The sequence below is a fragment of the Manis pentadactyla genome, chromosome 11 (genome assembly GCF_030020395.1).
Source record: "Manis pentadactyla isolate mManPen7 chromosome 11, mManPen7.hap1, whole genome shotgun sequence".
Classification (NCBI taxonomy): Eukaryota; Metazoa; Chordata; class Mammalia; order Pholidota; family Manidae; genus Manis; species Manis pentadactyla.
This window is the reverse complement of record NC_080029.1, coordinates 43,064,529-43,092,414: the sequence shown is the minus strand read 5'-3', so window position 1 is coordinate 43,092,414 and position 27,886 is coordinate 43,064,529. Positions and strand designations below refer to the sequence as shown.

The 27,886-nt window shown below is 39.3% G+C and overlaps 1 protein-coding gene across 2 annotated transcripts; it reads right to left on the bottom strand.

The window, feature by feature from the left end:
• Positions 1 to 452: 452 nt before the first annotated feature.
• CCDC198 (coiled-coil domain containing 198) lies at positions 453 to 26,127 on the bottom strand. Of its 2 annotated transcripts, none has more exons than XM_057488422.1 (6): positions 25,681 to 26,127; positions 23,207 to 23,280; positions 6,638 to 6,724; positions 5,259 to 5,360; positions 4,323 to 4,476; positions 453 to 1,528 (listed from the first exon to the last, which is right to left on the bottom strand). In XM_057488422.1, exons 1-6 carry the CDS (start codon positions 25,901 to 25,903, stop codon positions 1,296 to 1,298), a joined length of 873 nt encoding a protein of 290 aa, XP_057344405.1. In that variant the 5' UTR covers positions 25,904 to 26,127; the 3' UTR covers positions 453 to 1,295. The 2 variants fall into 2 exon arrangements, with proteins under 2 accessions (XP_057344405.1, XP_057344406.1); XM_057488423.1 differs by having other exon boundaries at positions 5,259 to 5,357.
• Between the last annotated feature and the right edge of the window lie 1,759 nt (positions 26,128 to 27,886).

Genomic DNA, 27,886 nt, shown 5'->3' with positions numbered 1-27,886 from the left:
GTGTGAGGGCACTATGAGGAGGTTGAACTTGTTTCTCCTCTCAAGGGTCTTACTTTTTTAGGAAGGCTGGTTGGTCAAACGACTTATATATTCTTTTGCAGGAAATATGCTTTTTATCTGGCACAGAAAAGTAAGAAGAGTATTTCTCACAAAGAACTGGGAGCAGAAATGCCCCAAATTTCATTGGTATTTCCCTTTATTTCCCTTTTGTAAGTTTCCTGAAGAAGGCTTAGAAGGGTGTGTTTGATTTTTTTAAAAGCTTCACTAAATTCATAGATGCTTTCAAATGGCTTACAAGTGGTTTTTAGATCATGATAATAATGTGTAGTGTAATTTTACTTTTACCATTGCCTAAAAATCTAATTTTTGTAAACGAGTAACTTTTGGCTGAACATTTCCAAGGTTCTTTTTAAGTTTAAAGAGTTTTAAGACCTACATCAGAATCTAAGAGATCTTCATTTATATTTGAGCTTTAATTCACAATGAACTCCCACACTTGACAGTACTACACCTCTTTCCTGTAGCCTTTCTGAGATAACCAGCTGCTAACTCACAAGAATGTGACCTAAGTGAGTCTGGTGTCTAATGTAGTATTACTGCGATGTTTCTTTAAAAATGTTTTTATTTGTATGAAATCTACTCTCTCATCTATTTGTTTTATAAGATATGATTTGTTTTTAAATATATGGCCATCTCAATGGACCACACTTTGGAATCCATGCCCTTGTGCAGTCCTCTTCTTCGTTGACGGTGGTGTGGCTCATGACTTGCTTTAACCAACAGAATGTGGTGAGAGTCATACAGAGCTGTCCCATGACTAGCCTTTAAGAGGATTGCTTCCTCCTCTTGCAGTGTTTGTTTTTGGGAGCCATGGGCTGATAGAAAAGCAAATCCATACCCTGTTGAAGAGATGGCTCTGAGACTGTGTGGAGAGAGGGAGAGGCCCAGTGAGCTTGGTATTGCAGATGAGCCTCCGGATGACTCCAATCCTAGCTGTCATCTGACTTCAGCTGCACGCAAGATCTCAAAAGAGATCAGCAGAAGAATCACCCAGTTGAGTCCAGCAATCCGTAGAAGAGACAATAAGATGCCCTAAGTTTTGGGGTACTTAGTTATATAGCATAGTTAATAATATATGACAAACCTGTTAACTGTAAGACTCCAAATGAAAGGAAAATGAATTGGTCTCCTCAGAATAATTCATGCAACTACTACCTCGAAGAATGTTTGCAGGAAAGTAAGTTGTCAGTACACGGAAAGTAAAACACTTAGTATCTAGTTAATGAGTAGCATTCTTATTCTCGATCAAAGAACTCATCAAAAAGTGGGAGTCTCTCTGTCCTGGTCCTCACCAGTGCCCGTGGCTTCTTCTCATCTTCCCCCAACTCCTCTGAGTCAGAGCTAGCACTGTCCCAGAGAAGCTTTCCCCGGGCTTCTTGTTCATGGAGCCATGATTCCATTTTGCCAATTTTCTGAGAACAATAGTCATTCCTTGCATGATGTTCCCAAAACACTTCATTTGAATTTCCTACAAAAATTGAAAAGCTTATTTAATCACAATTTTTCCCTAACAATGATTTATTTGTTTGCCTAGATTTTCACAATCACTGAATAATCTGCTTGTTATTTTTGAAATCTATGGATTTGCTCTCTCCATCTATATGATTTCAACTGGTGTCTTCATAAGCATTAAAAATATTTTTCTTGTTATTTAAAAGAATTTTTTAATCTCCTCAAAGTCACACAAATAATACAATATACACCTATATATACCCCAACCCACTGACAACATTTTGTCAGGATATTGCTTTATTAATATATATGAAATAATGTATATATATAATACACACACACACTCATATATATACATATACATATGCTTTTCAGCTGAACCATGAGAATTAGTTGAAGAGTCACATCCCCCCCCAAATATATCACCACAAATCCAGGAACGAGGGCAATTTTCCCACATAATCACAATACAATTTTTACACTTAGGAAATTTAACATTGATATAATACTACTGCTTTCTGATATTTGGTCCATATTCAAATATCTATGGTTGTTCCAGTAATACTCTTTATAACTGCTTTTTATTTGCCCATTTGTGTTTTTAGATCCAGGGTCCAATATAGGAAAATGCACTGCATTTTATTTTCTTGTCTCTTAGTAGCATTAATTCAAGAATACTCTGCTGTCCCTCTCTTCTCTCCTTCCTTGCTTCCTTCCCCCCCACCCCCCCGCACTCTCCCCCACTCTCCCAGGCACTCTCATCTCTGTCCATCTCTCTGTATCTCCCCTCACTCCTGCTCTCTCTCCTAGTCCACTTCCTTCTCACCTTCCTCTGCCTTATCTTCCTCATTCTTCCTATGCTAACATTTCAAAGAACCCAGGTCAGTTGTCTTACATATTGGCCCTAAATTTGGGCTTATCTGATTGTTTCCTTGTGATTAAATTAAAGCTAAACATTTTTGGCAAGAATATTGTACAAGTGATGTTGCCTAGTACTATTTATTGACTGTCTACTATGTGCTAGGCAGATGATGTATGCATTTTCTGTCTTTCACATCAAGTCTGACTTCATATCAGAATTACCTATGGAGCCCTTAGATACACAGATGCCCGGGTGGCACCCCAGACCTATAGACTAGGGAGCTCAAAGGGTCAGGCATTTTATTTTCCATTGTATTTTTTTTTTTTTGGAGAGATTTGATTGATTTTTTGGTGTGGAATTTTCTGTATGGATGTATGTCTTTACTTTAGCTTTACACTTAAGCAGTGGTCCAGTGCCCTTTTAAAATGCACTTCAGAACAGGTTCTGAACATGGGTGTGTGTTGGAAGCCACAGGACAGCCTGAGGCCACTGAGCAATGCCTGACCGTCAGAATCTCTGTACAGCCTGCGGTCCGTCACTGATATGGGGGTTTGATCCACTGCACAGCCACATGCGTGTGAGAAAAGTAGTGTATGTTTGTAAGGGTGGGTTTGCTCTGGGGGAATATGGTCAGGGAGAACTTAATGGGCAAAACTCGTGGGATAACATAGCTCAGAGGTTCTGAACATAGGTGTGTGTTGGAAGCCACAGGACAGTCTGAGGCCACTGAGCAATGCGGCCTGACTGCAGTGTGGGTCTGGGTGCAATAGTGGCAGCAGATGCAGCTAGGAAGGCAGGCTACAGCTAGATCCTGAAGACTTAGAGGATCACAGCAAGGTTTAGACTTTGTCCTCAGGCTGGTGGAGGCTCTCAAAAGGATGCTTTTTTTAGCAAAAGAGTGATATGGTTGGATTTGTATTGTGTTAGGTTTCTCTGCAGTGCTTTAGGACTTTATTGTGCATAAGAACCACCTTGAAATCTTGATAAAATGCAGATCTTTGCTCAGTAGATCTGCAGTGGGCCTGAAGTTCCATCCCAGGTGATGTAGATGCTTCTGGTCTGTGACAATTCTTTGATTACCAAGTAAAGCAGTGGTTCTTAAACTTCACTGGTATAAGAATTACCTGGCCGGGGTGTTAAACCCAGATTGCTGGGTCCCACCCCTTCAGTTTCTGATTCAGCCACTGTGGCTGAGACCCTAACAAGTTCCCAGGAGATGCTGGTGCTGGTGGTCTGGGGACCCCCCGAAGGTGGAAGGAGATGGAAGGAGGGTAAGACCGGAGGGAGGGGCATAGCCCTGGTGTGACATGATGACCTAAGGGTGGTATTGGGAATGGAAGGGAGAGGGGAGATTTCAGCACTAGGTGACAGCAGCAGGACTTTGAGACTGACTAGGTGCAATAGTGGGAACATAAGGCCTGGAAAGGCCCCAGGTCCCTGGCCTGAGTGACACAGAGCATGGAGGTCTCACTCGCTGAGACAGAGGATGCAGCAGAAGCCTGGGTGGGCAGCGATGCTGGATTCTGTTTTGGGCATTCTGAATGAGCAGAAGCAGGGAAAGGGTGGGGAGGCGGAGAGAGTGTCTGCATATGCCACCAGACTGGCTGATACCAATTCGCCATTGAGTACATCCCCATGTGCTTCATTCTCTTTTACCACAAGATGAGGCTCTTTTGCCTTTCTCCTCCTAGGGATGGAGCAAAGATTGCAATAATGCATGTAAAGCACAGTAACCCTCTTAAAGGAGACATCTTACTATAGTTAAGTTTCTGTCTTTTCCTCCTGGCCATCTAAAATGATGTGACAATATGATCATTACATTCTAGGCTGCAAGACCCCAAGGCTATTTGTTATCCACTCCTTACTGCCGTTCCCACCAGGAGTTTATCTGATGAAGTTTTAAAACACTTGAACTATTTTATTTTACTAAAAAAATTATATGACTCACCCAGACTTCTCATCAAGGTATCACCAGATAGCAAGGTTAGGTCACCATCATTTCTTGGGATGCTCTGAAGGATTTTCTTGGCTTTATAGTCCCTCAGTGTTTGCTTACTAATTTTTGCCTCCTTGTGAAGACTTTTCTTCAACTCCACTTGGGCCTGAAAATGACCAGCTATAAATGATTATTGCTCTCTTCACCGAGCTGCTTTCACCAGTGTAGGAAAACAGATCGGTCACTTTGCAACTGTGTCCGTACCCATCTATGGTCTTCTAGGCAGAACATGTATTTTTTTCCTTATTAGAAAGTACAGAAACCTTCTTTGTGCACAGGTTTCTTAGGAGAAAGGAGAGTGTGCCTGAAAAGTCTCAGGAAGGTATGGCTTGATTAAGATGAGAATCCTTGTAAAAACATGTCTCTGTAGGCCAACTAATATGTTTGGAATGGCAGAATACAGTCACTTTAGGCTTATTTCCTAGAGTGAAGAATTTGTAATATGACAGAGACAGGAGACATTACTTTAAAGGTATTTGTTACAACAGATCTTTTTTATAAGATAACTCTAGTGCATGAATTATGGAGAAATGCCTAGGTATCAAACTTAAGAACAACTCCCCCTCTCCCTTTCACTAAACTGAGAAAAATTATCTAACCTGGTTTTCTTGTAGCCAGAATGTCATAGGGGCAAAAAGAGATACTTGAGACACAGATAGATCTTGAGAGAAGTGAAGCCAGAGAAAAGACTCCTCCGGGTTGGTAGCACAAGAGAGCTTGCTGATTCTTCCCAGCTCCAGTGGCTGGAGATTTGGCTCCAACGACTATATTTAAGATGCTAGGTAAAGACTGAAGATAAATACATAACCATATTCATGTGCCAGGGCAGTGATTTTGTGGAGTTAACTTGGTATATATGACATTCCTCTCCCCCCTTTTCAGATTTACCTCTTGTCTTTTATGGTTCATTTCCAGCATTTGCATCTTATGTAAGTATTGTCTTTTCCCAGAAGTATACATTGGAGTTTGCATCTTCTGTTCCAGTTCCTTCTATGAAAGATGGCACAATCATTAGTATGGGGATAATTTGTTACTGACTCTGCAATCCACAGCTTGAACCTTTGTGAAACAGAGTGAGATATTAATCAGTCAATCATCAATCATAATCCATTGAGATCTCTTGGGGTGTTGAAGGTGGATCACTGCAGTTTCCCTTGTCCTTTGCTCTGCTACCAGTGAATGAAGTGGTGCTTTGCTGTGTATGTAATGTAGAGCTTCACGAACCTTGAGTGAAAATATCTTCCCACATCTCATTGGGACAAGATATCACTTCCCCTGTCAACAGCTGCTTATTACTATCTCCCCAGAAATATGTTCTGGTTTGATGACACCTGACCCTCTCTCTGCCTCTTCTGCCATTGGCTAATTGTCTGGCTATGAAATTAGAGGAAAGCCACCGAATGGTTAAGTGGAACTTATTTCTGAAGTGTGTACCAGTATAAGCCCTTGTATATTTTAGGTTAGGAAGGATTTGGGTTGCAACTTGGCGATTTTGGTGATCTCCCCGCCGTGTGTCATGAATTCTGATGGAACAGTGCAGATAGTTTTGAGGGCAACCAGGAATGGGTATGCCCTCATTCCTTATTTTCTGTGGCCAAGAAAGGGAAGGGATATGGAAGCCAAATGTGCTCAGCGATATCTTCCATGCTGGCCTGGATCAGTGACTATGTGGGCTGACAGGAGCCCATCCCTGCAGGTGGCCTGCAGGATCTAAAGTTACCTGGGCCTCTTTTACCAAATCAGCCAGGTGCATAGCAGCATCTAGCTGGCTCCAATCAGGAGTGGAAAGTGTTGAAAATCTACTACCTCACAGTTTTCAGTTCTACCCAAGAGGAGTTTTCTCAGCAGAGTTTGTAAAAGGAAAAAGATCAGATGACCCTTTCCAGGATGACTTTTTGGTGATTTTGTGATAAATAAGCTCACAGATATGATTTCCCCTGAAAACTGGCCACCTGAGGGGAGGAATGAAAGAGAAGAGTGATGCTGGGTTTTTCACCAGTTTGAACACTTCTAGAATTTCTGATGCCCAAGGACTACTCCTCCCTCTCATCTGCAGCTCCCTGTTTTCTCCGGGAGGCAGAGATGGGCCCAGAGTTCATCCGAGAGGCCAGAGTAATTGCCAGCTGGAGACAGGCCCGGAAGAGAACGGACAGCTTTGAGGAGACCTAACTGAATAGTTTAATCGCCTGATTTGCCTTTGAAGTCTTCTGTGAAAAGGACAGCCAGTCCCCCACGACCCACCCCCTCCGGTTGTTGCCAGAGCTCACCTTTGCTTTGTGAGCTGTCCCGGCTGCTTGCTGGCTCAGGAGCCTTTCAGAAGTAATTACTTGTGGCAGGTCAGTGGGTTCAAGCTTCTAGAAGTCCAACATTTAGAGCATTCAGCATTCCTCATACCATGAGATGATGAAACATAAAAGCCAGATATTAAACTGTCTTAACACCTTGCAAAAGCAGCATGTACTCCTGACAGCACACAGGGAGGGCGATTTCAACAGGATTATAGTAGGATCTGTGCAAAAGGCTTTCAACCTCTCTGGAATTCCTTTTTGTTCTATTGCACTGTTGCCAGTGACTTATTGATCTGAATATTGGTCAGAGAGTTAAAAGACTAAGAATCCTTTTCTGCCTGCATTGAGGGACCACGTCTAGAGTTATCAAACAACGTGGGTCTTAGAATATTAGAGATGAAAGAGGCACCAGGAAGTTATTTTATTCATCCCTTAACCATCCACCTGAACTACTCCAGTCCTTAGGTAAAGCAACCCATATTTAAGAGCTCCAGGGAAGCCTCCTCAGCCTCCTCAGAACTGATCACTGGTGCTTATGACACACATTTAAAGTGAAAGTGCAATGTGCTAACAGATTTCAGACATGGTTTTTTCCAGCGGGGGCTTGGCTTTATGGGGGAGGTCATGTTGGAGTTTCAAAGGATCACTGAGACTGTGCCCTGCTTGCCTCAGATGACTTAGTGCTCTGGAAGCTGGAGCCCTGGGAAGTGACAGTAGGCCTGAGAGACAGAGGCTGGCTCCTTCACACTGGCATGCAGTCAGGAATCTGGAGGGTCATGGAGTTTATTTGATCACTTGATGAATACATATTGAACAAATGCTACATGCCAGGCAGGGGGGTGCAAGGGTCAACAAAAATGCGCGTGATCCCTCTGGAGTTTGTAATCTATGGGGGAACAAATGCACTTTTGCTTGTGTGACTATTTTATTAATAATTACAAACTGTGATTAGCACTTTGAAGGAAAAGTCTGTAGGGCAGGACTATAATAATACATAACTGGAGGACTCTACCTTGGAAATGGGGTTGGTATGAGCTGAATTGTGCCTCCCCATTTATATGTTGAACTCATCCCCCAGTATCTCAGAATGTGACCTTATTTGGAAATAGGGTCCCTGTAGGTGTAATTAGTTAAGATGAGGTCATATTGGAGGAGGATGGACCCTTAATCCAGTATGTCTAGTGTTCCCATAAAAAGGGGAAATTTTTGGACATACACACACAGGGAGAGACCACCTGAAGGTGAAGGCAGAGGTCGGGGTGAAGCCTCTACAAGCCAAGGAATGCTGGAGAGTTCCAGCAATCACTTCAGGCTAAGAGAAGCACAGAACACATTTTTCCTCTCAGTCCTCAGAAGGAATCAACACTGCCAACACCTTGATCTTGCACCTCTAGCTTCCAGGACTGTGAGATAATACATTTCTATTGTTTAAGCCCCTCCAGTTCATTTTACTTTGTTAACAGCAGCCTAGAAAACTGATTCAAGGGGGAGAGGAGTAAGGAGGCAGTCCAAGGAAGTTTCCTGAGAAAGTAATTTTTCAGCAGAAGTTGGAAGTTTGGGGAATCTTAGGGGGCTAAGTTGTTCCAGGTGGAGGGAACAATATGAACAATAGCTCTGAGGTGGGAGAGAGCATGATCTGTTGAAGGAATAGCACGAAGTCATTTGACTGCAGTTCAGAGTGAGAGGAAGAGCAGCGCCCGTGAGGCAGCAGAGGTGGGCAGGAGCCGGCTCTGGCAGGGCCTGATGGGGCATTCTTCTTGAGAGCAATGGGCAGCCACTGACATGTGTCAAGCAAAGTAGTGACATGATTACATCTGCTTTAAAGAAAAGATCACTCTAGCTGCATTGTGGAAACTACTGAGTAAAGAAAGCTATTATGGATGGGAGGAGAGTGGTTAGAGGACAAAGATGATGGCCTGGAAGCTCATGGAAGGAAACCCATGCACTTCAATATTTAAAACTGACCAGACAAGATTTGTTATGGTTGGTGAGAGAGTGAAGTGCCCAAGTGACATTGATATCCAAGGGATGGAAAGGGTGACCATTCACTGAGACGGGGAATCCTCAAGGAGGACCAGGTTTGGATGGGATATGGCAGGAAGATGCAAGTTCAGTTTGCAGCAGGTTGAGTTGAGATGCCTTTGAGATACACCATAGATGGTGAGTAGATAATTAGGTTAAGGGCATTAGAGGTCTGTGCTGGGGATGCATTTTTGGGAATCATCCCTGAGTAGAAAATAACTGAAACCATAGTCATGGGTGAGAGGTCAAGCATGAGAAGAGCAGACCCAATGACTGAAAGTTTGAGGAGCTCCAGAACTGAGGTTGGTGCCTGGGGATGAGCTGGCCAAAGAGACCAGAAGTGATGGCTCAAGGTGCAGGAGGAAAACCAGGAGATGCCATGCTACAACAAACTGTGAGCACCACTCTTACCTTAGGCCCACAATAAAGGCAGATACTAATGTATTTTAAAATTATGTTCATTTTAGTCTGATTTGTTGCAATTTTAAGGGACCAGGGTAAAAAGAGATGGCAAGACCATGGAAAATGGATGTGGAACACTCCAGGGGAGCATGACCATGCCTCCCATACAACAACTGCCCGGTCCCTGGGCCTGTTCTCTAGGGAGAACAGCCAGCATTCCTTTCTCCTGGAGCAGCCACAGCTCACCTGGCAAGGAAGGAAAAAGGGCAAAGGTTATGGGGGCAGGGAGGAGAGACTGAGGGAAGACCTCATCGTAGTGTTAGCTATGCACCAGGCAGTGGGTATTTGTGGTAGAAAGTGGCTCACAGCTGTCCGTTCTCACCTCTGGAGAGGAAGTGGGATTTTTAACATAAAACTTAGCAAGGATGTAATGAGATGTGATGAATTACTAGTAAGAGAGGCATTTGTCTGGATCTCGTCTCTGCAGGACATAAAGATGCGGGGAAATGGGGCTTGCTGGCACAGGAGGCAGCTCAAATCAGAAGCTTGAGGGGAATGAAAGAGGATAAGGAGGCTGAGGGAGAAGGGATATCCAGGCGCCTGTGGGTGGAAGAATCAGCATGGCTGAGGGGAGGTTTTGGGGAGTGAGGAGAGAACAACCAAGTGTTTATGCCACCCCCTGGACCTGGTCAGGATTGGTTCTTTGCAGCCACTGTGTCTGTCATGTCCAAGGTCACATTATGTCATCTCATTCAACCCTCACATGAATCCTGTGGATAATTATGATGACTCTCCATTTTAAAGAGGTGAATAATTTGTCCAAGTTTGCACAGCTAGAAAATGGCAACTCCACTATCTAAATTCAGGACTGTCCAGTGCCAAATCTCAGGCTCTTTCCCTCACCATTTGTTCCTAAACCTGATTTATCATTGGAACTCCTGGAATTAAAAAAAAAAATTCCTAGTCTATTCACTGGCTATTCACTAGAGCAGATTTAGGTTCCCAGCAAAACCTAGCAGAAACTATAAAGAGTTCCCATATACTCCATGTCCCCACACATGCACAGCCTTCCCCACTGTCAATGACACCAGAATGGTACATTTGTTAAAACTGACAAACCTAGATTCAGATGTTATCACCGAAAGTCCAGAGTTTACATTACAGTTCACTCGTGGTGGTGTACATTCTATGGGTTTGAACAAATGTATAATGACATATCCACCAATGTAGTAACAGAATAGTTTTGTTGCCCTAAAAATCCTTTGCGTTTTGTCCATTCATCCTTCCTTTTCTCCCCCTGACACCTGGCAACCACTGACCTTTCCACTGTCTCCATTGCTTTGCCTTTCCTAGAAGGTCGGTGTACTTGGATTCACATAGTATCTGGCTTTTTCAGATTGGCTTCTTTCAGTTAATAATACACATTTAAGTTTCTTCCATCTCTCTTCATGACTTAATATTTATTTTTATTTATTTTTAATTTTTATTTTGGTATCACTGGTATAAATCTACAATTACATGAAAAGCATTACTGTTACTAAACTTTCCCCATTATCAAGTCCCCCATTACCCCATTACAGTCACTGTCCATCAGCATAGTAAGACCTATAGAATTACTACTTGTCTTCTCTGTGTTGTACTGCCTTCCCCATGCCCCCTACCCGCACATTGTGTGTGCTAATCATAATGCCCCTTTCTCCCCCTTATCCCTCCCTTCCTACCCATCCTCCCTAGTCCCTATCCCTTTGGTAACTGTTAGCCCATTATTGGTCTCTGTGAGTCTACTGCTGTTTTGTTCCTTCAATTTTTCTTTGTTCTTGTACTCCACAGATGAGTGAAATCATTTGATACTTGTTTTTCTCCACCTGGCTTATTTCACTGAGCATAATACCCTCTAGCTCCATCCATGTTGTTGCAAATGGTAGGATTTGTTTTCTTCCTATGTCTGAATAATATTCCATTGTGTATATGTACCACATCTTCTTTATCCATTCATCTACTGATGGATACTTAGTTGCTTCCATTTCTTGACTGTTGTAAATAGTGCTGCAATAAACATTGAGGTGCATATGTCTTTTTCAAACTGGGCTTCTGCATTCTTAGGGTAAATTCCTAGGAGTGGAATTCGCAGGTCAAATGGTATTTCTATTTTGAGTTTTTTGAGGAACCTCCCTACTGCTCTCCACAATGGTTGAACTAATTTACATTCCCACCAGCAGTGTAAGAGGGTTCCCCTTTCTCCACATCCTCGCCAATATTTGTTGTTGTTTGTCTTTTGGACGGTGACCACCCTAACTGGTGTGAGGCGATATCTCACTGTGGTTTTAATTTGCATTTCTCTGATGATTAGCAATGTGGATCATCTTTTCATGTGCCTGTTGTCCATCTGAATTTCTTCTTTGGAGAAGTGTCTGTTCAGCTCCTCTGCCCAATTTTTAATTGGATTATTTGCTTTTTGTTTGTTGAGGTGCATGAGCTCTTTATATAATTTGGATGTCAACCCCTTATCAGATACGTCATTTATGAATATATTCTCCGATACTGTAGGATGCCTTTTTGTTCTATTGATGGTGTCCTTGGCTGGACAGAAGCTTTTCAGCTTGATATAGTCCCACTTGTTCATTTTTGCTTTTGTTTCCCTTGCCTGGGGAGATATGTTCATGAAGAAGTTGCTCATGTTTATGTCCAAGAGATTTTTGCCTAAGTTTTTTTCTAAGAGTTTTATGGTTTTGTGATTTACATTCAGGTCTTTGATCCATTTCAAATTTTCTTTTGTGTATGGGGTTAGACAGTGAGCCAGTTTCATTCTCTTACATGTAGCTGTCCAGTTTTGCCAACACCAGCTGTTGAAGAGGCCGTCATTTCCCCATTGTATATCCATGGCTCCTTTATCATATATTAACTGATGATATATATTTGGGTTAATATCTGGACTCTCTATTCTGTTGCACTGGTCTGTGGATCTGTTCTTGTGTCAGTACCAAATTGTCTTGATTACTGTGGCTTTGTATTAGAGCTTGAAGTTGGGAAGCAAGATCCCTCCCACTTTATTCTTCCTTCTCAGGATTGTTTTGACTATTCAGGGTACTTTATGGTTCCATATGAATTTTAGAACTATTTGTTTCAGTTTGTTGAAGAATGCTATTGGTATTTTGATAGGGATTGCATTGAATATGTAGATTGCTTTGGGTAGAATGGCCATTTTGATAATATTAATTCTTCCTACCCAAGAGCATGGGGTGAGTTTCCATTTATTAGTGTCCTCTTTAATTTATCTTAAGAGTGTCTTGTAGTTTTCAAGGTACAGGTCTTTCACTTCCTTGGTTAGGTTTATTCCTAGGTATTTTATTCTTTTTAATGCAATTGTGAATGGAATTGTTTTCCTGATTTCACTTTCTGCTATTTCAATGTTAGTGTATAGGAATGCAACAGATTTCTGTGTGTTAATTTTGTATCCTGCAACTTTGCTGAATTCAGATATTAGTTCTAGTAGTTTTGGAGTGGATTCTTTAGGGTTTTTTATGTACAATATCATGTCATCTGCAAATAGTGACAGTTTGACTTCTTCCTTACCAGTCTGGATGCCTTTTATTTCTTTGTTTTGTCAGATTGCCATGGCAAGACCTCCAGTACTATATTGGATAAAAGTGGGGAGCATGGGCATCCCTGTCTTGTTCTCAATCTTAGGTGAAAAGCTTTCAGCTTCTCGCTGTTAAGTATGATGTTGACTGTGGGTTTGTCATATATGGCCTTTATTGTATTGAGGTACTTGCCCTCTATACCAATTTTTTTGAGAGTTTTTATCATGAATGGATGTTGAATTTTGTCAAATGCTTTTTCAGCATCTATGGAGATGATCATGTGGTTTTTGTCCTTCTTTTTGTTGATGTGGTGGATAATGTTGATGGATTTTCAAATGTTGTACCATCCTTGCATCCCTGAGATGAATCCTACTTGATTATGGTGTATGATCCTCTTGAGGTATTTTTGAATTCGGTTTGCTAATATTTTGTTGAATATTTTTACATCTACGTTCATCAGGGATATTGGTCTGTAATTTCCTTTTTTTGTGGAGTCTTTGCCTGGTTTTGGTATTAGAGTGATGCTGGCTTCATAGAATGAGTTTGAAAGTATTCCCTCCTCTTCTAGTTTTTGGAAAACTTTAAGGAGAATGGGTATTATGTCTTCTCTGTATGTCTGATGAAATTCAGCAGTGAATCCATCTGGTCCAGGGGTTTTGTTTTTGGGTAGTTTTTTGATTACTGATTCAATATTTTTGCTGGTAATTGGTCTGTTTAGATTTTCTGTTTCTTCCTTGGTCAGCCTTGGAAGATTGTATTTTTCTAGGAAATTGTCCATTTCTTCTTGTTTATCCAGTTTGTTAGCATATAGATTTTGATAGTAATCTTAATAATTCTTTATATTTCTGTGGTGGCCGTCATGATTTTTCCCTTCTCATTTCTGATTCTGTTGATGTGTGTAGATTCTCTTCTTCTCTTAATAAGTCTCACTAGGGGCTTATCTATTTTGTTTATTTTTGCAAAGAACCAGCTCTTGATTTCATTCATTTTTTCTATTGTTTTGTACTTCTCAATGCTATTTATTTCTTCTCTCATCTTTATTATGTCTCTCCTTCTGCTGACTTTGGGCTTCATTTGTTCTTCTTTCTCCAGTTTCAATAATTGTGACTTTAGACTATTCATTTTGGATTGTTCTTCCTTCTTTAAATGGGCCTGGATTGCAATATACTTTCCTCTTAGAACTGCTTTCTCTGTGGCCCACAGAAGTTGGGGCTTTGTGCTGTTGTTGTCATTTGTTTCCATATATTGCTTGATCTCTGTTTGAATTTGGTCATTGATCGCTGATTATTTAGGAGCCTGTTGTTAAGCCTCCATGTGTTTGTGAGCCTTTTTGTTTTCTTTGTACAATTTATTTCTAGTTTTATACCTTTGTGATCTGAGAAGTTGGTTGGTAAAATTTCTTTTTGAATTTACTGTGGCTCTTTTGGTGGCCTAGTATGTGGTCTATTCTGGAAAATGTTCCATGTGCACTTGAGAAGAATATGTATCCTGTTGCTTTTGGATGTAGAGTTCTATAGATGTCTATTAGGTCCATCTGTTCTAGTGTGTTGTTAAGTGGCTCTGTGTCCTTACTTATTTTCTGTCTGGTGGATCTGTCCTTTGGATTGAGTGGTGTGTTGAAGTCTCCTAAAGTGAATGCATCGCATTCTATTTCCTCCTTTAGTTCTGTTAGTATTTGTTTCACATATGTCAGTGCTTTTTTGTTGGGTGCATATATATTTATAATGGTCATATCCTCTTGTTGGACTGAGCCCTTTATCATTATGTAATGTCCTTCTTTATCTCTTGTTACATTCTTTGTTTTGAAGTCTATTTTGTCTGATACAAGTACTGTAACACCTGCTTTTTTCTCCCTATTGTTTGCATGAAATATCCTTTTCCATCCCTTCACTTTTAGTCTGTGTATGTCTTTGAGTTTGAGGTGCATCTCTTGTAAGCAGCATATAGATGTTTCTTGATTTTTTATCCATTCTATTACTCTGTATCTTTTGATTGGTGCATTCAGTCCACTTACATTTAGGGTGATTATCTATAGATGTGTATTTATTGCCATTGCAGGCTTTGGATTCATGGTTACCAAGGGTTCAAGGGTAGCTTCTTTACTGTCTAACTGTCTAACTTTAACTCACTTACTATGCTTTTGTAAACACAGTCTGGTGATTCTTTATTTCTCTCCCTTCTTAATTTTCTTCCTCTACCCTTTATATGTTAGGTGCTTTTTCTGTACTCTTTTATGTTTCCTTTGCCTGCTTTTGGGGATAGCTGATTTTATTTTTTGCCTTTAGTTAGTATTTGGTTGGTCTGCTTTCTTTGCTGTGATTTTATTTTTGTCTGGTGACATCTATTTTGCCTTAGGAGTACTTCCATCTAGATCATTCCCTTTAAAATACCCTGCAGAGGTGGTTTGTGGGAAGCAAATTCCTTCAACTTTGCTTTTTTGGAAATTGTTTAATCCTGCCTTCAAATTTAAATGATAATCTTGCTGGATATAGTATTCTTGGTTCAAGGCCCTTCTGTTTAATTGCAATAAATATATCATGCCATTCTCTTCTGGCCTGTAAGGTTTCTGTTGAGAAATCTGATGATAGCCTGATGGGTTTCCCTTTGTAGGTGATCTTTTTTCTCTCTCTGGCTGCCTTTAATACCCTGTCCTTGTCTTTGCTCTTTGCCATTTTAATTATTATATGTCTTGGTGTTGTCCTCCTTGGGTCCCTTGTGTTGGGAGCTCTGTGGACTTCCACGGTCTGAGAGACTATTTCCTTCCCCAGCTTGGGGAAATTTTCAGCAATTATTTCTTCAAAGACACTTTCTATCCCTTTTTCTCTCTCTTATTCTTCTGGTACCACTATAATGTGAATATTGTTCCATTTGGATTGGTCACACAGTTCTCTTAATATTTTTTCATTCCTAGAGATCCTTTTTCCTCTCTCTCTGCCTCAGCTTCTCTGTATTCCTGTTCTCTGATTTCTATTCCATTAACAGTCTCTTGCACCTCATTCAGTCTGCTCTTAAGTCCTTCAATCAATTGTTTCATTTCTGTTATCTCCCTCAAGACTTCATCTCTTAGCTCTTTCATATTTCTCTGCAGGGCCATCAGCATGGTTATGGCTTTTATTTTGAATTATTTTTCAGGAAGATTGGTTATATCTACCTTGCCAGGCCCTCTCTCTGGTGTTGTTTGAGTGATTTTTGACTGGGTCAGGTTCTTGTGCCTTTTCATGGCAATAGAAGTGATTGCTGGTAGGTGGTGCATGTGTCAGCTGGGAGAACAAAGTCCCTTCCTGCTTGCTGGTTATCTTGCCCTTCTCCACTCTCTGTGCCAGTTACCTGCATATGGGGAGCAGTCTCTGGGTTAATCCCCTGAGCTGCTGTGGGTTGGGGGCTGCCCTTGGGATAGCCTAGGGCACTGCCCCGGGTCGCAGGTGTACTGGGTGTCTTCTCCTGTGAGAACAGCATCCCTTCTTGCCTTCCAGACTTTGCTCCTGCTTCCTTTGCCTGTGCCAGGCAGGTGCATGCTGGCAGCAGCCTCTGCATCTGTCCTGGTTAGCTGTGCGCTGGGAGAACACTCTGTGTGTTTGGTGTGGGCGGGGCTGTTTCCTGGCTGTTCTGCAGCAGTGGCAGGTAAACCCATTTGTTTGCAGCACCAGCAGGGGGGAATGAACGGCAGGCTGCTTATCACTGTGAGGGCCTTTGGGTGCCTGAAGTTCCTTAAGATTCCCAGCCTGCTGTGCTGAGTGTGCTGGAACGATTTTGTCCACCTGCTAAACCCTTATCCCTTTAAGACTTTTAAAGTGCCCACTTTTCATTTGTCCCAGGGAAGCCAGCTTTGGGGACCCACTCACAGTCTCCATCTCGGATTTTACTTTTCCATGTCTCTAATATCCAGTACACTATATGATGTGTGTCTGTGTTACCAGTGCAGATTACTAGGGCTGGTTATTTAGCAGTCCTGTGCTTTCCTCCCTCCCCACTCTGATTCTTTTCCTCCCACTGGTGAGCTGGGGTGGGGGGAGTGCTAAGGTCCCACCAGGTCACAACTTTGTATCTTACCCTTTTTGTGAGATGCTGCGTTCTTGCAGATGTAGATGTAGACTGGCTGTGGTATTGTATCTTCTGGTCTCTCTTTTAGGAATAGTTGTATTTGCTGTATTTTCAAAAATATATATGGTTTTTGGAGGAGATTTCCACTGCCCTACTCATGCTGCCATCTTGAGCGCCTCCCTTAATATTTCTTTTTCAGTGCTGAATAATATTCCATAGTCTAAACAAAGCACAGTTTTTTTTATCCATTCATCTACTGAAGAATATCTTAGTTGCTTGCAAGTTTTGGAAGTTTTGAATAAAACTGCCATAAACATCCCTGTATAAGATTTGTGTGGATATAAGTTTTTCAGTTCATTTGGGTAGATGCCAAGATGTATAATTGCTAGCTTGTAGGGTAAGAGTATGGTTAGTTTTGTAAGAAACTGCCAAACTGCTGTGACATTTTGAATTCCTATCAGCAATGAATGAGAGTTCCTGTTGCTCCACATTCTCTCCAGCACTTGGTGTTGTCAGTGTTCTGGATTTTAGCCATTCTTAAAGTGTATATTTATATCTTGTTTTTATTTGCATTTCTTTGATGACGTATGATGTTGAACATATTTTCATATGTTTATTTACCATCTGTATATCTTCCCTTCTCTTCTTATTCTCTTCACATTGTCTTTCATGGAGCAGAAGTTTTAAATTTTAATTGTCTAGACTTTCAATTTTTTTTTTGAATATCTATTTTTCAAAACTCTCCAGAGGATTTTGATGATTTCCTAGGTTGGTGTACACTGGCTCCCAGACTGGCTCGAGTTAATAGAGGAACTAAATCAAAGTAGACCCCAGAGGATTTGTTTGTGGAGCCTTATTAAAAAACTGAGTCTGAAGAGGTCAGTTATTTAATATTTTCAGTTACTTTAAATAATCTAGCCATAAGTTCTTTGGGGCCAAATTTTTCTTTGAAAATATAAATATATGTTTTTCTATTTTCAGCCTCATTTTACTAAAATTCATAGTTCTGATAAGGGTTGTGTAGTAAGTGTCAACTCTTTCCGACCAATTGTTTTCTTCCTGGCCTTTGAAAAGAACCTGAACACCACACTATTCCTCCACAAAGGGCACTAGATGGCAGCAACTAACATTGTAAATAGGAGCCCTGCATTAAATCATTTACATTTGGCCTGAAAGGCACTGCAGAAAGAAACTGTTGGAGCATTGGCTTCTCTAAGCAAACCAGTAAAATAAAATTGCTTTGGAATTCTGGGTTCATATCTGTGTTCCTTTTCCCCACCTGAGAAGCAAGATGCCTCACTTCGTTATCTTCAGACAGAATATAATGGAAAGAATTACTGAAGAATTGGTGTGGAAGAATGACATCTTATGTTATAAAAAAATATATCAGTTTTCTAGGGTTTCTGGCTTATTTGGCTTCTCAAACAAAACAAATGTAATAATCAGTTGAACTGTCCGGAGATGCAGGAACAGAGAATCAGTTAAGCCTAAGTCACTCAGCTTGGTGACACTAACCTGAGATGGTTGCTTCTGTTTACTAGCAGGAATGATAGGTAGGCAGGAGACACTGAAAGAAACCGTAAAATTTGTTTCGTACTATGAATGAAGAATGTGTCTGGAAAGAAAGTAAAAGTGTCCGGGGCGGCCTCGGGGCAAGAAATGATAAGGCCAAGGAGGAATTTGTGGTCAGTTCATTGCAATGAGTTCATCTTTCAATAATGTTCTTTGCTCCAAACATCTGGCAATGAAAAATAATACATAAAAGAAAAAAGATGTAGTCAGGCTTTGATACAATATCTTCATGGACCAGAAAACAAAAAAAAAGTACATACTTGGGGGAAGCTGCTCATTGGAATTTAGAGTTCCTTTTGGCTATGAGATATTTCTGTAGGTTAAAGGGGACCAAAAGTGCTCCATATAAGATGGGAAACTAGAGCCAGGATCAAAGCTTGAATCAGGATTGAGTTGTTCTCTATCTTTCTACCTGGTATAAAAGAGCTGCATCAAAATGTAAGCTGAGAGATTTATTCTGTAGGCATTATCAAAAAGTTGAATATGAAGAAGCTAAGACTTTATAACAAAAACTTTTAAACTCTAGATAAATGGATTATTTTCTGGAAGGATTTAGATTAGCAAAATTGAATCAGGAAGAAATAAGATACCTAAATCAACTAAGAAATTAAGCTAGTAAGAAAATTTCTGAATTCCTTTAATTTCCAGTGTCCAAAGGTGATTTTATAGGCCTTCTTTACCAAACTTTCAAGGAACAGATAACAACTGTTTTATCAAATGTTTTACAATACAAAGAAAAAGGTAATCAGCTCATTTTATAAAACTATTATAACCTTGAGAGCAAAACTGCAAAAGGACAGTGTGGGAAAATTATAGAACTATTTCATTTATGAAAATAGGCACAAAAGCCTAAGCATATAAAATTCAGCAATGTATTTATATATGTATCTCATGACCAAGGAGGATTTATGCCAGGAATGCAAGCATGGCTCAATGTAATATCATAAATTCTATTAGTGTGGTACATTATATCAAGTGGTTAAAAAGAAAAATCATAGGATTATTATAATAGATGGAGGGAAAAATTCAATAAAATTTAATACCCAGCCCTCAGAAAAATTCTTTAGCACACTAGAAATAACAGGAATGCCAATAAATTAATAAATTTGTACCAGATATTTCCATTTGTTTCTCCAGGCCCACCTGCACATTTCTCTACTCTGTTCTCTGCCTGTAAAGATGAGCCAGTTTCTCCTGCTTTCTGGCTTTGCATTGGGTTCAGCCATTCAGGAGCCCTACCAGGAGATCTAAGAGAGGAAAAGGAATGAGGTCAGGGTATTTCTTCTTCTGGCTTCCTCCCTGCAAGGTCATTTTGGGTTGGCATATTAGATATTAAGTCTTAACTTAAAGGTACATAATTAAGACAGTGTGCAATTCCTATGGAGGTACACAAATAAGCCAGTGCAACAGAAAAGAGAGCCCAGAGACTCATGAAGTTCTGGAAACTGGATATATGACAGAAGTAACATTTCAAACCAATGGTAACAGAATGGATTATTCCATGAAAAGTGCTGGGACAACAAATTATTCAAAGGGAAAAAAAATAAAATTAGATTCCAGCTTTACACCTGCACATAAATGAGTTTCACATGGATTACGACCTGAATGTGAAAAGGTAAATATTAGAAATTTTAGAAAGAAAGAATGAAGAATATCTTTATAGCCTTGGGAAAATAAAAATTTCTAAGATAAAATACAAGAAATACAAAAAATAAAGATTAAGATTGAGAAATTTGACATTAGAAGTAGAAATCTGTGTGTACACACACACACACACACAGGAAGGCAAACAAACCATAGATGGAGAGAAGATATTTGTAACATGTATAACTAACAAAGGACTAGATCTAAGGTATAGAAAGAACTCTCACAAATCACTGAGAAAAAGATTGAAAATGGCCAAAGAATTAGAAAGGGCAAGGAGAGGGAAGGAATTTGTGACTAATTATATAATATCAAAAACAATGAAACCATCCAAGTCAGAACTATCCTCCTTCTCTCTCACCAGCAGTCTTTATGCTCATCTGTCTCCCCTCTCCATTCATTCAGTCACCATGTATTCAACACATACTTATTGATCACCTATTATGTGCCATGTACTCTTCTAGATACTTGGATACATTAGTGAAGGTAATAGACAAAAGTCCCTGCCTCTATGAAAATTGTATTCTAGCGCTGGCGGTGGTCAGCAGGAAGCAGTGAAGAAAACACACAAAGAACATAACAGGTGAGTCAATTGCTTGGTGTGTTAGGTGGACATAAGTGATCTGGGGAAAAGAAAAGATAGTGAAGAGTCAGGGGAATCAGGAGTGCCAGGGTAAGGGCTGCAATTTCAAAAGGTTGTCATAATTAATCTTATAGGGAAGGTGAGAGTTAAGCAAAACTTTGGAGATGAGGGAGTCATCCAAAGAGATCACTCAAGGACATAAAATATGGGGCTGAGGGTGGGGACCATCTCCACTTTAGGTTGGACCTAAGATGGCTGAATGAGATGGTGAGTCAAATCAGAGGGACAGTGATAACCAACTTAGGAAAATGGGACAGGCACATCTGATTCAGAGTTCCCGAGCAGAAGCTCTCAGATCTTAGCAGCTCCAAATTGGAGAACCTTAGTTCATGACCTGCTCTTCACTTTGAGGAGTAGATGTTCAGGAAGTGGAGAGAGCCAAATATGCAACTCAAATTATTTAGGATGCAATTAGATTTGGTTTAATAATTAAAAATACTTTCAGAATTTTCTTTGGCAGAGATTAGGCTATTAATTAACATGTCATGGGAACCCAGCATTTATTATTCTCTCCAAAACCCATTTGTGGTGGAAAATGTGCTGAGCCTCATTTGTGAAGATAATTATAGTTGAAGTCTTTGGGAGTGTCTGCCAAGTTCCCAGTGATTTCCCTCTTCTCTGGGAGCTGCTTGCAGAATCTATAAGGGTGGGGGAGGATTGCTCCTCCACTCACATTTACTGCATAAGCATATATCCTCTGATCATAGCTCATTGGAACATAATTGGAATCATGAGCAAAGCTGAGCCAGTCAGAGCTGTTTTTCCCCAAGAATTTGAAATTGAAGCCAGTAGGGCCAGAGCAGTCTGTCCGTTTGACTGGAACTGTAAGATGCAAATTCAGGGCAGCCATATTTCACTACATGACCTTGAGGAGCAGAGAGTCTGCAGAGAGAAGAGTAAAGCAAATGCATGGAGAGGAGCTTAGAGGAGACACATGGGGAGTTACGCCTTTCCAGTTGCAAGGCACAGCTCTTCCCTGACATCCAGGTGCCTCCTAGCTCTTGGGTTCTACAGAACACTCCTAGATCCTATAATTCATCACATTGGCTGCTTAGGCTAGTCCATTGGATTTCCAATACAGTGAAGCTACAGATCTGCAATAGCAGGGAGTGCCCTCTGATTTTTTCCCACCAGGAAAATAGGTCTTACTATCATTCATTCATCTTTTCATTCACTCACTATTCATTCACTCACAAACGTTTGTGGGGTACATATGTGACTGAACATATAACACTAATAAGACATAGTCCTTGCACTCAAATAATTCATTAGCCTTGATTCCTTAGGATGTGGGGGTGCAGTCTTTGATTCAGAAATTCCAAAGTTCTGTTTTTGAGCTTGATTGACTCGAGAGAATCAAAGCCTAACTTTAGCTGATTTAGGGTTGATAGACAGCACAAGTACTTTGTGAAATATAGACTGCTACACATTTTTCATTGGTTATAGTAATATTTCCTATTTGAGTTATTTGGCTTAGAGGCACCTCGTGAATAGATATTAAACACTCCTTTAAAGGCTGCTTTTGATTTGAGAATAAAACAAGGTTTTAAGTTGTTGGGTTTAGCTAGAGATTTCAAAAATTTTAAATTAAGTATCAGTTTGATATAATTATACTTTATTTTTCTTTAGCTAAGCAATATTTTGAGGCTTCTAATATTTTGGGAAAAGATGCTCTTTTTCTGACCAAAGGATATAATCACTTCAAACAATGATTGTGAGCTTCTGGAGAAGACAGATAAATAAAAACCAACTGAAACAGAAATAATCTGCAACAAATGAGCTCAAACACCTCTGGGATTGGTCCAGAGGTCTGGATGAATTGTGGAGCAGATGGAATTTAGCTCCAATTCCATTTGTCAAATGTCAGTGATAGATCCTGCTCACAGAGAGCCCCAAACCCTCCTCTTAGCTTATGCTCATTTTCAAGGATCCACTCAGATCTCTTTCACCCTCTAGGATGAGAGTTGAAATTTATAATTCTCTAGAGGGGATTAATTCAATATTGATTAAGGTGAATGCATTTAAAGCTCTTGCTTTGCTGCCTTGGAATTCAATGTCCTCAATTTCAACAATCAGTTAACATTTAAAATGGTAAAATGTTAGGGATAGAGGGTTACAGACAGTGACTGTGCTGATGTTTAAGAGCACACAGCCTTTGGCTGGTTGATAGGTGGCCTCATCCTTAGGCAAGTTACTTAACTCTCTAAACCACATGTGTAAAACAAAAATAACTCTTCCTTCCTCATGAAGGGGTATCAGGATTAAATGAGTGACACAGATCAAGTTACCTAGAGTATATCTGACTTGTAGTTAGTTATAATTAAATAGTGGCCATTGTTGTTATTGTTGTTACTGTTTAATGCAAGTGGTTTCCTCATAGTCATTCAACTAATCAAAGCAAGATTCAGGCCCTCTGAGTCCCATCCATGTCTTTTGTGCTATACGTCCTTCTTTTTTGGTGGTGGTCCCACAAATAAAATCATTATGAAAGGAAATCCTAAAGAAATATGATCTTTGCAATCAACAGCATTTGCATTCTCCTTATTTGTTCATTTTCAATACCCCTCTTTTATGATCAGAGTTAAAAAGGGATGGTACCATTAAATCCAAGAAATTCCTTATGAAACCTTAAATTTATCTTACTTGAAGTCTTCGTGGTGGATGCCTTTTAATAATACTTGTTTCTCCCTCTTCCAGTGGGATGTCAAAATACATGGCTCTGGGCACTTGAGGGATTGGGGGAGAAATAAGAACAAATGATTAAAAATAATTTACTATTAAATTAGGCTTATCATTAATCATTAGACTTGTTAACACAATCTGGTGACTTTTTAGTTGTATATGTCCAACTTATAGGTTGAATGTGGAGATGAGACGCATCAATCAGGGGCTATACCTGAATGCAAGTGATACAATATTAGCCTACTAATACTAAATCCTACCAGAATATAATTTCTGCTTTCCTCATTTCCTCACCAGATTGGTATTTAAAGGAGGATCTAAAAAAATCACAATGTATTGACTATAAATATTATTCAAACATAGAACTTGACCTGGAAAATAGACTTAATGGTTTGTTTTATTTTCATGAAATCTCTCCAAAATAAATATTGGAAATCAGAGAAAAATATAGCTTTAAGAAATGAAAATAAATTCTTTTTAATGAAATAAATGGCAGATAGATAGGTTACATGAAAGGAAGAAGTGATAAATTGAAGCATGAGTCTGTAATAGAAGTATATGCAATGTTTGACATTGTGTATTCCCAGTTAAATAGTCCCCCCAACTAGGGAAAGAAACTCCCACAGTTGCTACTATACTACAACCTATATATCAGTATTTTTTTCTGGTGGAGCAAGCCAGGGCTACAAAGTTAACCCTTGTTAGGAAACAGGCTCAAGAGATACATTATGGATTTCATTTATTAGCTTGATTATCCTGACACCTTAGGACTATTCCATGACCAATGCTGCATGAATGAAGTTCTGTCCTTTCCTCCTAACAATCTGGAAGCATTCTGATTTCTAGATTGTTGTGTAGACTATCCTACAGCCCCACTTTTCATTCTAAGTGAAAAAAATCCTGGGGTATTTATGTGTATCTATTCTTACCACATTTGAATAACCACCTTAAAACTTTGTTATGTCCTTATTTTCTTTCAAGAGATGCCAGTATGTTGAGCAAGAACAGAAACAAGGGTAATGAAAACAAAAAAATATTGGATTTAAAAATGAAAATATTTTTGGAAAAATATTTTCACCAGCCTTACTACTCATTATTTTCATACTATGATGAGCGGTCTTAGAATTTATCTAAGTAATAGTGATATCACCATATTATTTAATTTGATTCTCTCAAAATGGTATAGGCTGTGTCCATCAGTTATTTTTAGTACTGATTTGTGAATGAAGGAAATTGATGCAGTAACTTGCTTCCAAGTCATACGATTTAGTATTTGGTGGAGCTGGGGTTAGATTACGGGTCTCTTGAAAATAGTGATCAGAACACTTACCATCCCCTTGTTATTTATTCTTAATGTGATCTTGTTATTTCAAAAATAAGAACATTTTCAGGTGAAACTGTAATGTATTAGAATCAGGTTTTACCATTTAGTTACCAAAATCTTACTCTGGATAGAAGGTTTGGGTAAAAAAGGAATTCTTCCATGAAACTAGAGGAAAATTCCCATTCATGTGCTTAGAAAGTTGGAGAACATAAAAATAGGCTATATGGAACCAAGCGGTTCTACAGAAAGTAGCCATGAAAATCAGTTTAGGTAAGATATATCACACAGTGAAAGAGAATATAAGGCTTTCTGGCCAACTCAACCAAAAATGGGAACTTACTTGCATTATTGATCCAGAATGTGAAGAAAAGAGAAAATTACATCATCCATGTATATGTATATATACATTATATATTTATATTTCTCTTCCCAAGTTAGAATAGCTCTTTAATTATCACTGTGGTTGTCATTAAAACATTTAACATGTCTTATAAAATATCCCAGGGTAATTTATAGCCACTGTAAGTTCAGAGCTTCCCATCATAATGGGAAAAATTTCTCTTAGTTTTGCAGATGTCAGAACTTGATTTATATTCTGCATAAAAAATGTGGTGTTGGGGAGGGTGACTCATCCATTCGGCAATAAATCCATTCTGCTTGGGGTGGTTCCAAATACACATTGGTGTGGATACAGTCCTAAAGTGGTGCTTTCAAAACAACAAAGCCTGATGCATTAAAGGGTACTGGAGAGAATGATTTAAATTTAGAATCTAGCCAAAACATATGATTGTCATAATTTATCACATCTTTATACAATTTTATCTGGCAACGCTAGGTATAAACATTGAAAGCAGTATAAACTGAAACAAAAGTGATCTTTTCCTTCTCATGAGGAATGGTGTAAAGCCATTTGCACACAGTTTACACACCCATTCTTATGTACCCAGACTACTTACAGCTGACAAACATTCAGCTTCACATTGAAAGATGTTCCCTTACATTTCAGTAATTTAGAAACTTTCTGAGATTATGGAGATAGACAATCAGGTGAATCTGTCAGTAGCCCTCCTTGAACCAAGTACAACAATCTCAGTCTGAGTTACACATTTACCTGAAGAATATCTTCCATACCAGGTGTCTCGTAGCGGCGGCAGCTGCCCTTCCGAAGCTTTATTCCAGTCCTGCAGTCTTGCAAACGATTCTGAACTCTTTTCTTCCAGATTATTATGGAATGCAAAATCCACAGGGCTGGCTGAGGGAGTCTTTTCCTCCTTGTTTTGCAAGGGTGCTACTTTGGTCACCCTAGGGTAAGCCTTAGAGTGGCTCAGGCCCATTTCACATTAAAGACATTCAAAGGAAACCTATGAGGAAAGAGGTTTGGGGCCTTTCATGTAACTGGTTTTAACTAAGCTTTTTCAGAAATTTACTGTGGTTCTCCAATGCAGTCATTTGCCTCACGACATCTTTCTAGTTCTGTTTCGCCACATACTAACCCCTCTGGCCACTTCCTGGGAGGCTGGTTTCCATGGAGACTTGCCTTCAACTCCTGCTTTGCCATTTCAGACCTAAAAGAATCCAGTTAAACATTGACTTGGTTATGCTGCTTTCTGAAAGGAATGGAAACCACTATTGATCATTAAACAAATCTCTAACACCAGGAAGGCCATTAACAGAGATGGAGAGCAGAGGTTTGGAGAAGTCTTAAACTTGACGCTTTCATTGCGCATACCTATGAACACCATCTGTAACAGCTACCAGCTGAAAATAGCCAAATCACCTCTGGAAATGAAGGGATGCATGCTAATCATCATTTGTTAATCTTAATTTGTTAATTTTAATTGAAGAATTTATTTTCCAAATAGTAAAGAAAACAGCAGAATGACTAAAATAATTTTATTTTTCTGCCAATAACTTGACTTGCCTTTGACAGGGATGAACACATTACAGGAAGGCAGGAATTTTTTCCTGGGCATAAGGGGACAATCTTCTTGAATCAGTGGTTCAAATAAACCTTGAATTTTCAAAGATAGTTTATTTAAATGTTAAAAAAAGAAACAAAAAGACTGGAAGGAAATGTGATGAAATGTTAAGTACTGATTTTTGAATGGTGGGACTACAGGTGATTTTTATTTCATTTTCTATACTTAGAAACAAAACTCTCAAGTTTTAATTATTCATGACTGCAGATTAGTCATGGTTTTATCATATCTGTATGTTCAAAGAAATTTATTTTTCAGTTTTGCAAAATCCATTTGCTAAGAGGCTAATATGGGTTTGGAAAGTCATGATAGCCAATAGTGTTCATCTAGAAAGATGTCTGAGTTTAATTTTTTCCTACTCACTCCATGTGCATTTTACACAGTTTTCTCTGTGACAGAGAAATTTGTAAGATAGAATATACATATATAATAAAGAATATATAATATATATTAAGAGTATCTGCAAACAAAATTACCTCTGATAACTAGAGACTAGTTTAATTACAAAGATTAAAATACTTAAACATTATCTTGTCAGATTTATTTGGACAAAATCAGTTCAGTATTTCTAAGGGCAGGGGAAAGTATTGCAAACTAGTGATAAACTAGAAATTGTACTAGAAACTGTGGACTTTATGAATCTGGACCAGTGAGGATTCAGCTCTCAATTTTGGCTTTATTATTATTTAAATTTGAGAGACTGTGGCGAATTTGAGCCTTTGTAGAGGAAGTTAGTTAATTGGGGAGGAAATGATAAAGAAATGAAGATTTGCGCTGTGTTCGTTTCTCTTTCTATTACTAGCTACATCCAAGCTTTGTAACTTGCCTAGATTACTCATCCATTCCATGTGTCAATTTCCTCATCTTTAAAATGGGATTAATGATAACATTTCCTGAAGAGTGAATCAGTTGAGAGCTCTTAGAATAATACTTGACATACAGTGAGCTCTCTGTAAATATTAGGCAGTATTCTTCTGGTCCCGAGGAAATATTGTGACATGTCTACATGTGTTAAGATAGTCTTTATTACCCATTGGTCAGAATCCATTAAAATAGGCATATTCCTATACACCTAAGTACAGAGAGGACCACTGAGGAAAGGGTGAATTAATTGGGTCTCCTTAACTGGGCAAACAATGGTGCTTAAATACTATCATTTTTTAAATGTTCATGTGCTAAAAGGATTTTTATTAGAATAATGGTGAAAAATAATTTCAATTTCATTAAAAGAGGAAAAGGAGAATTTGATCTCACTTATAGAGTTATATGTAAGATATAATTTCTTAACCACACAAGTCGGAAAATATTTTAAAAGGTCACACCCACCCAAACCTTGAC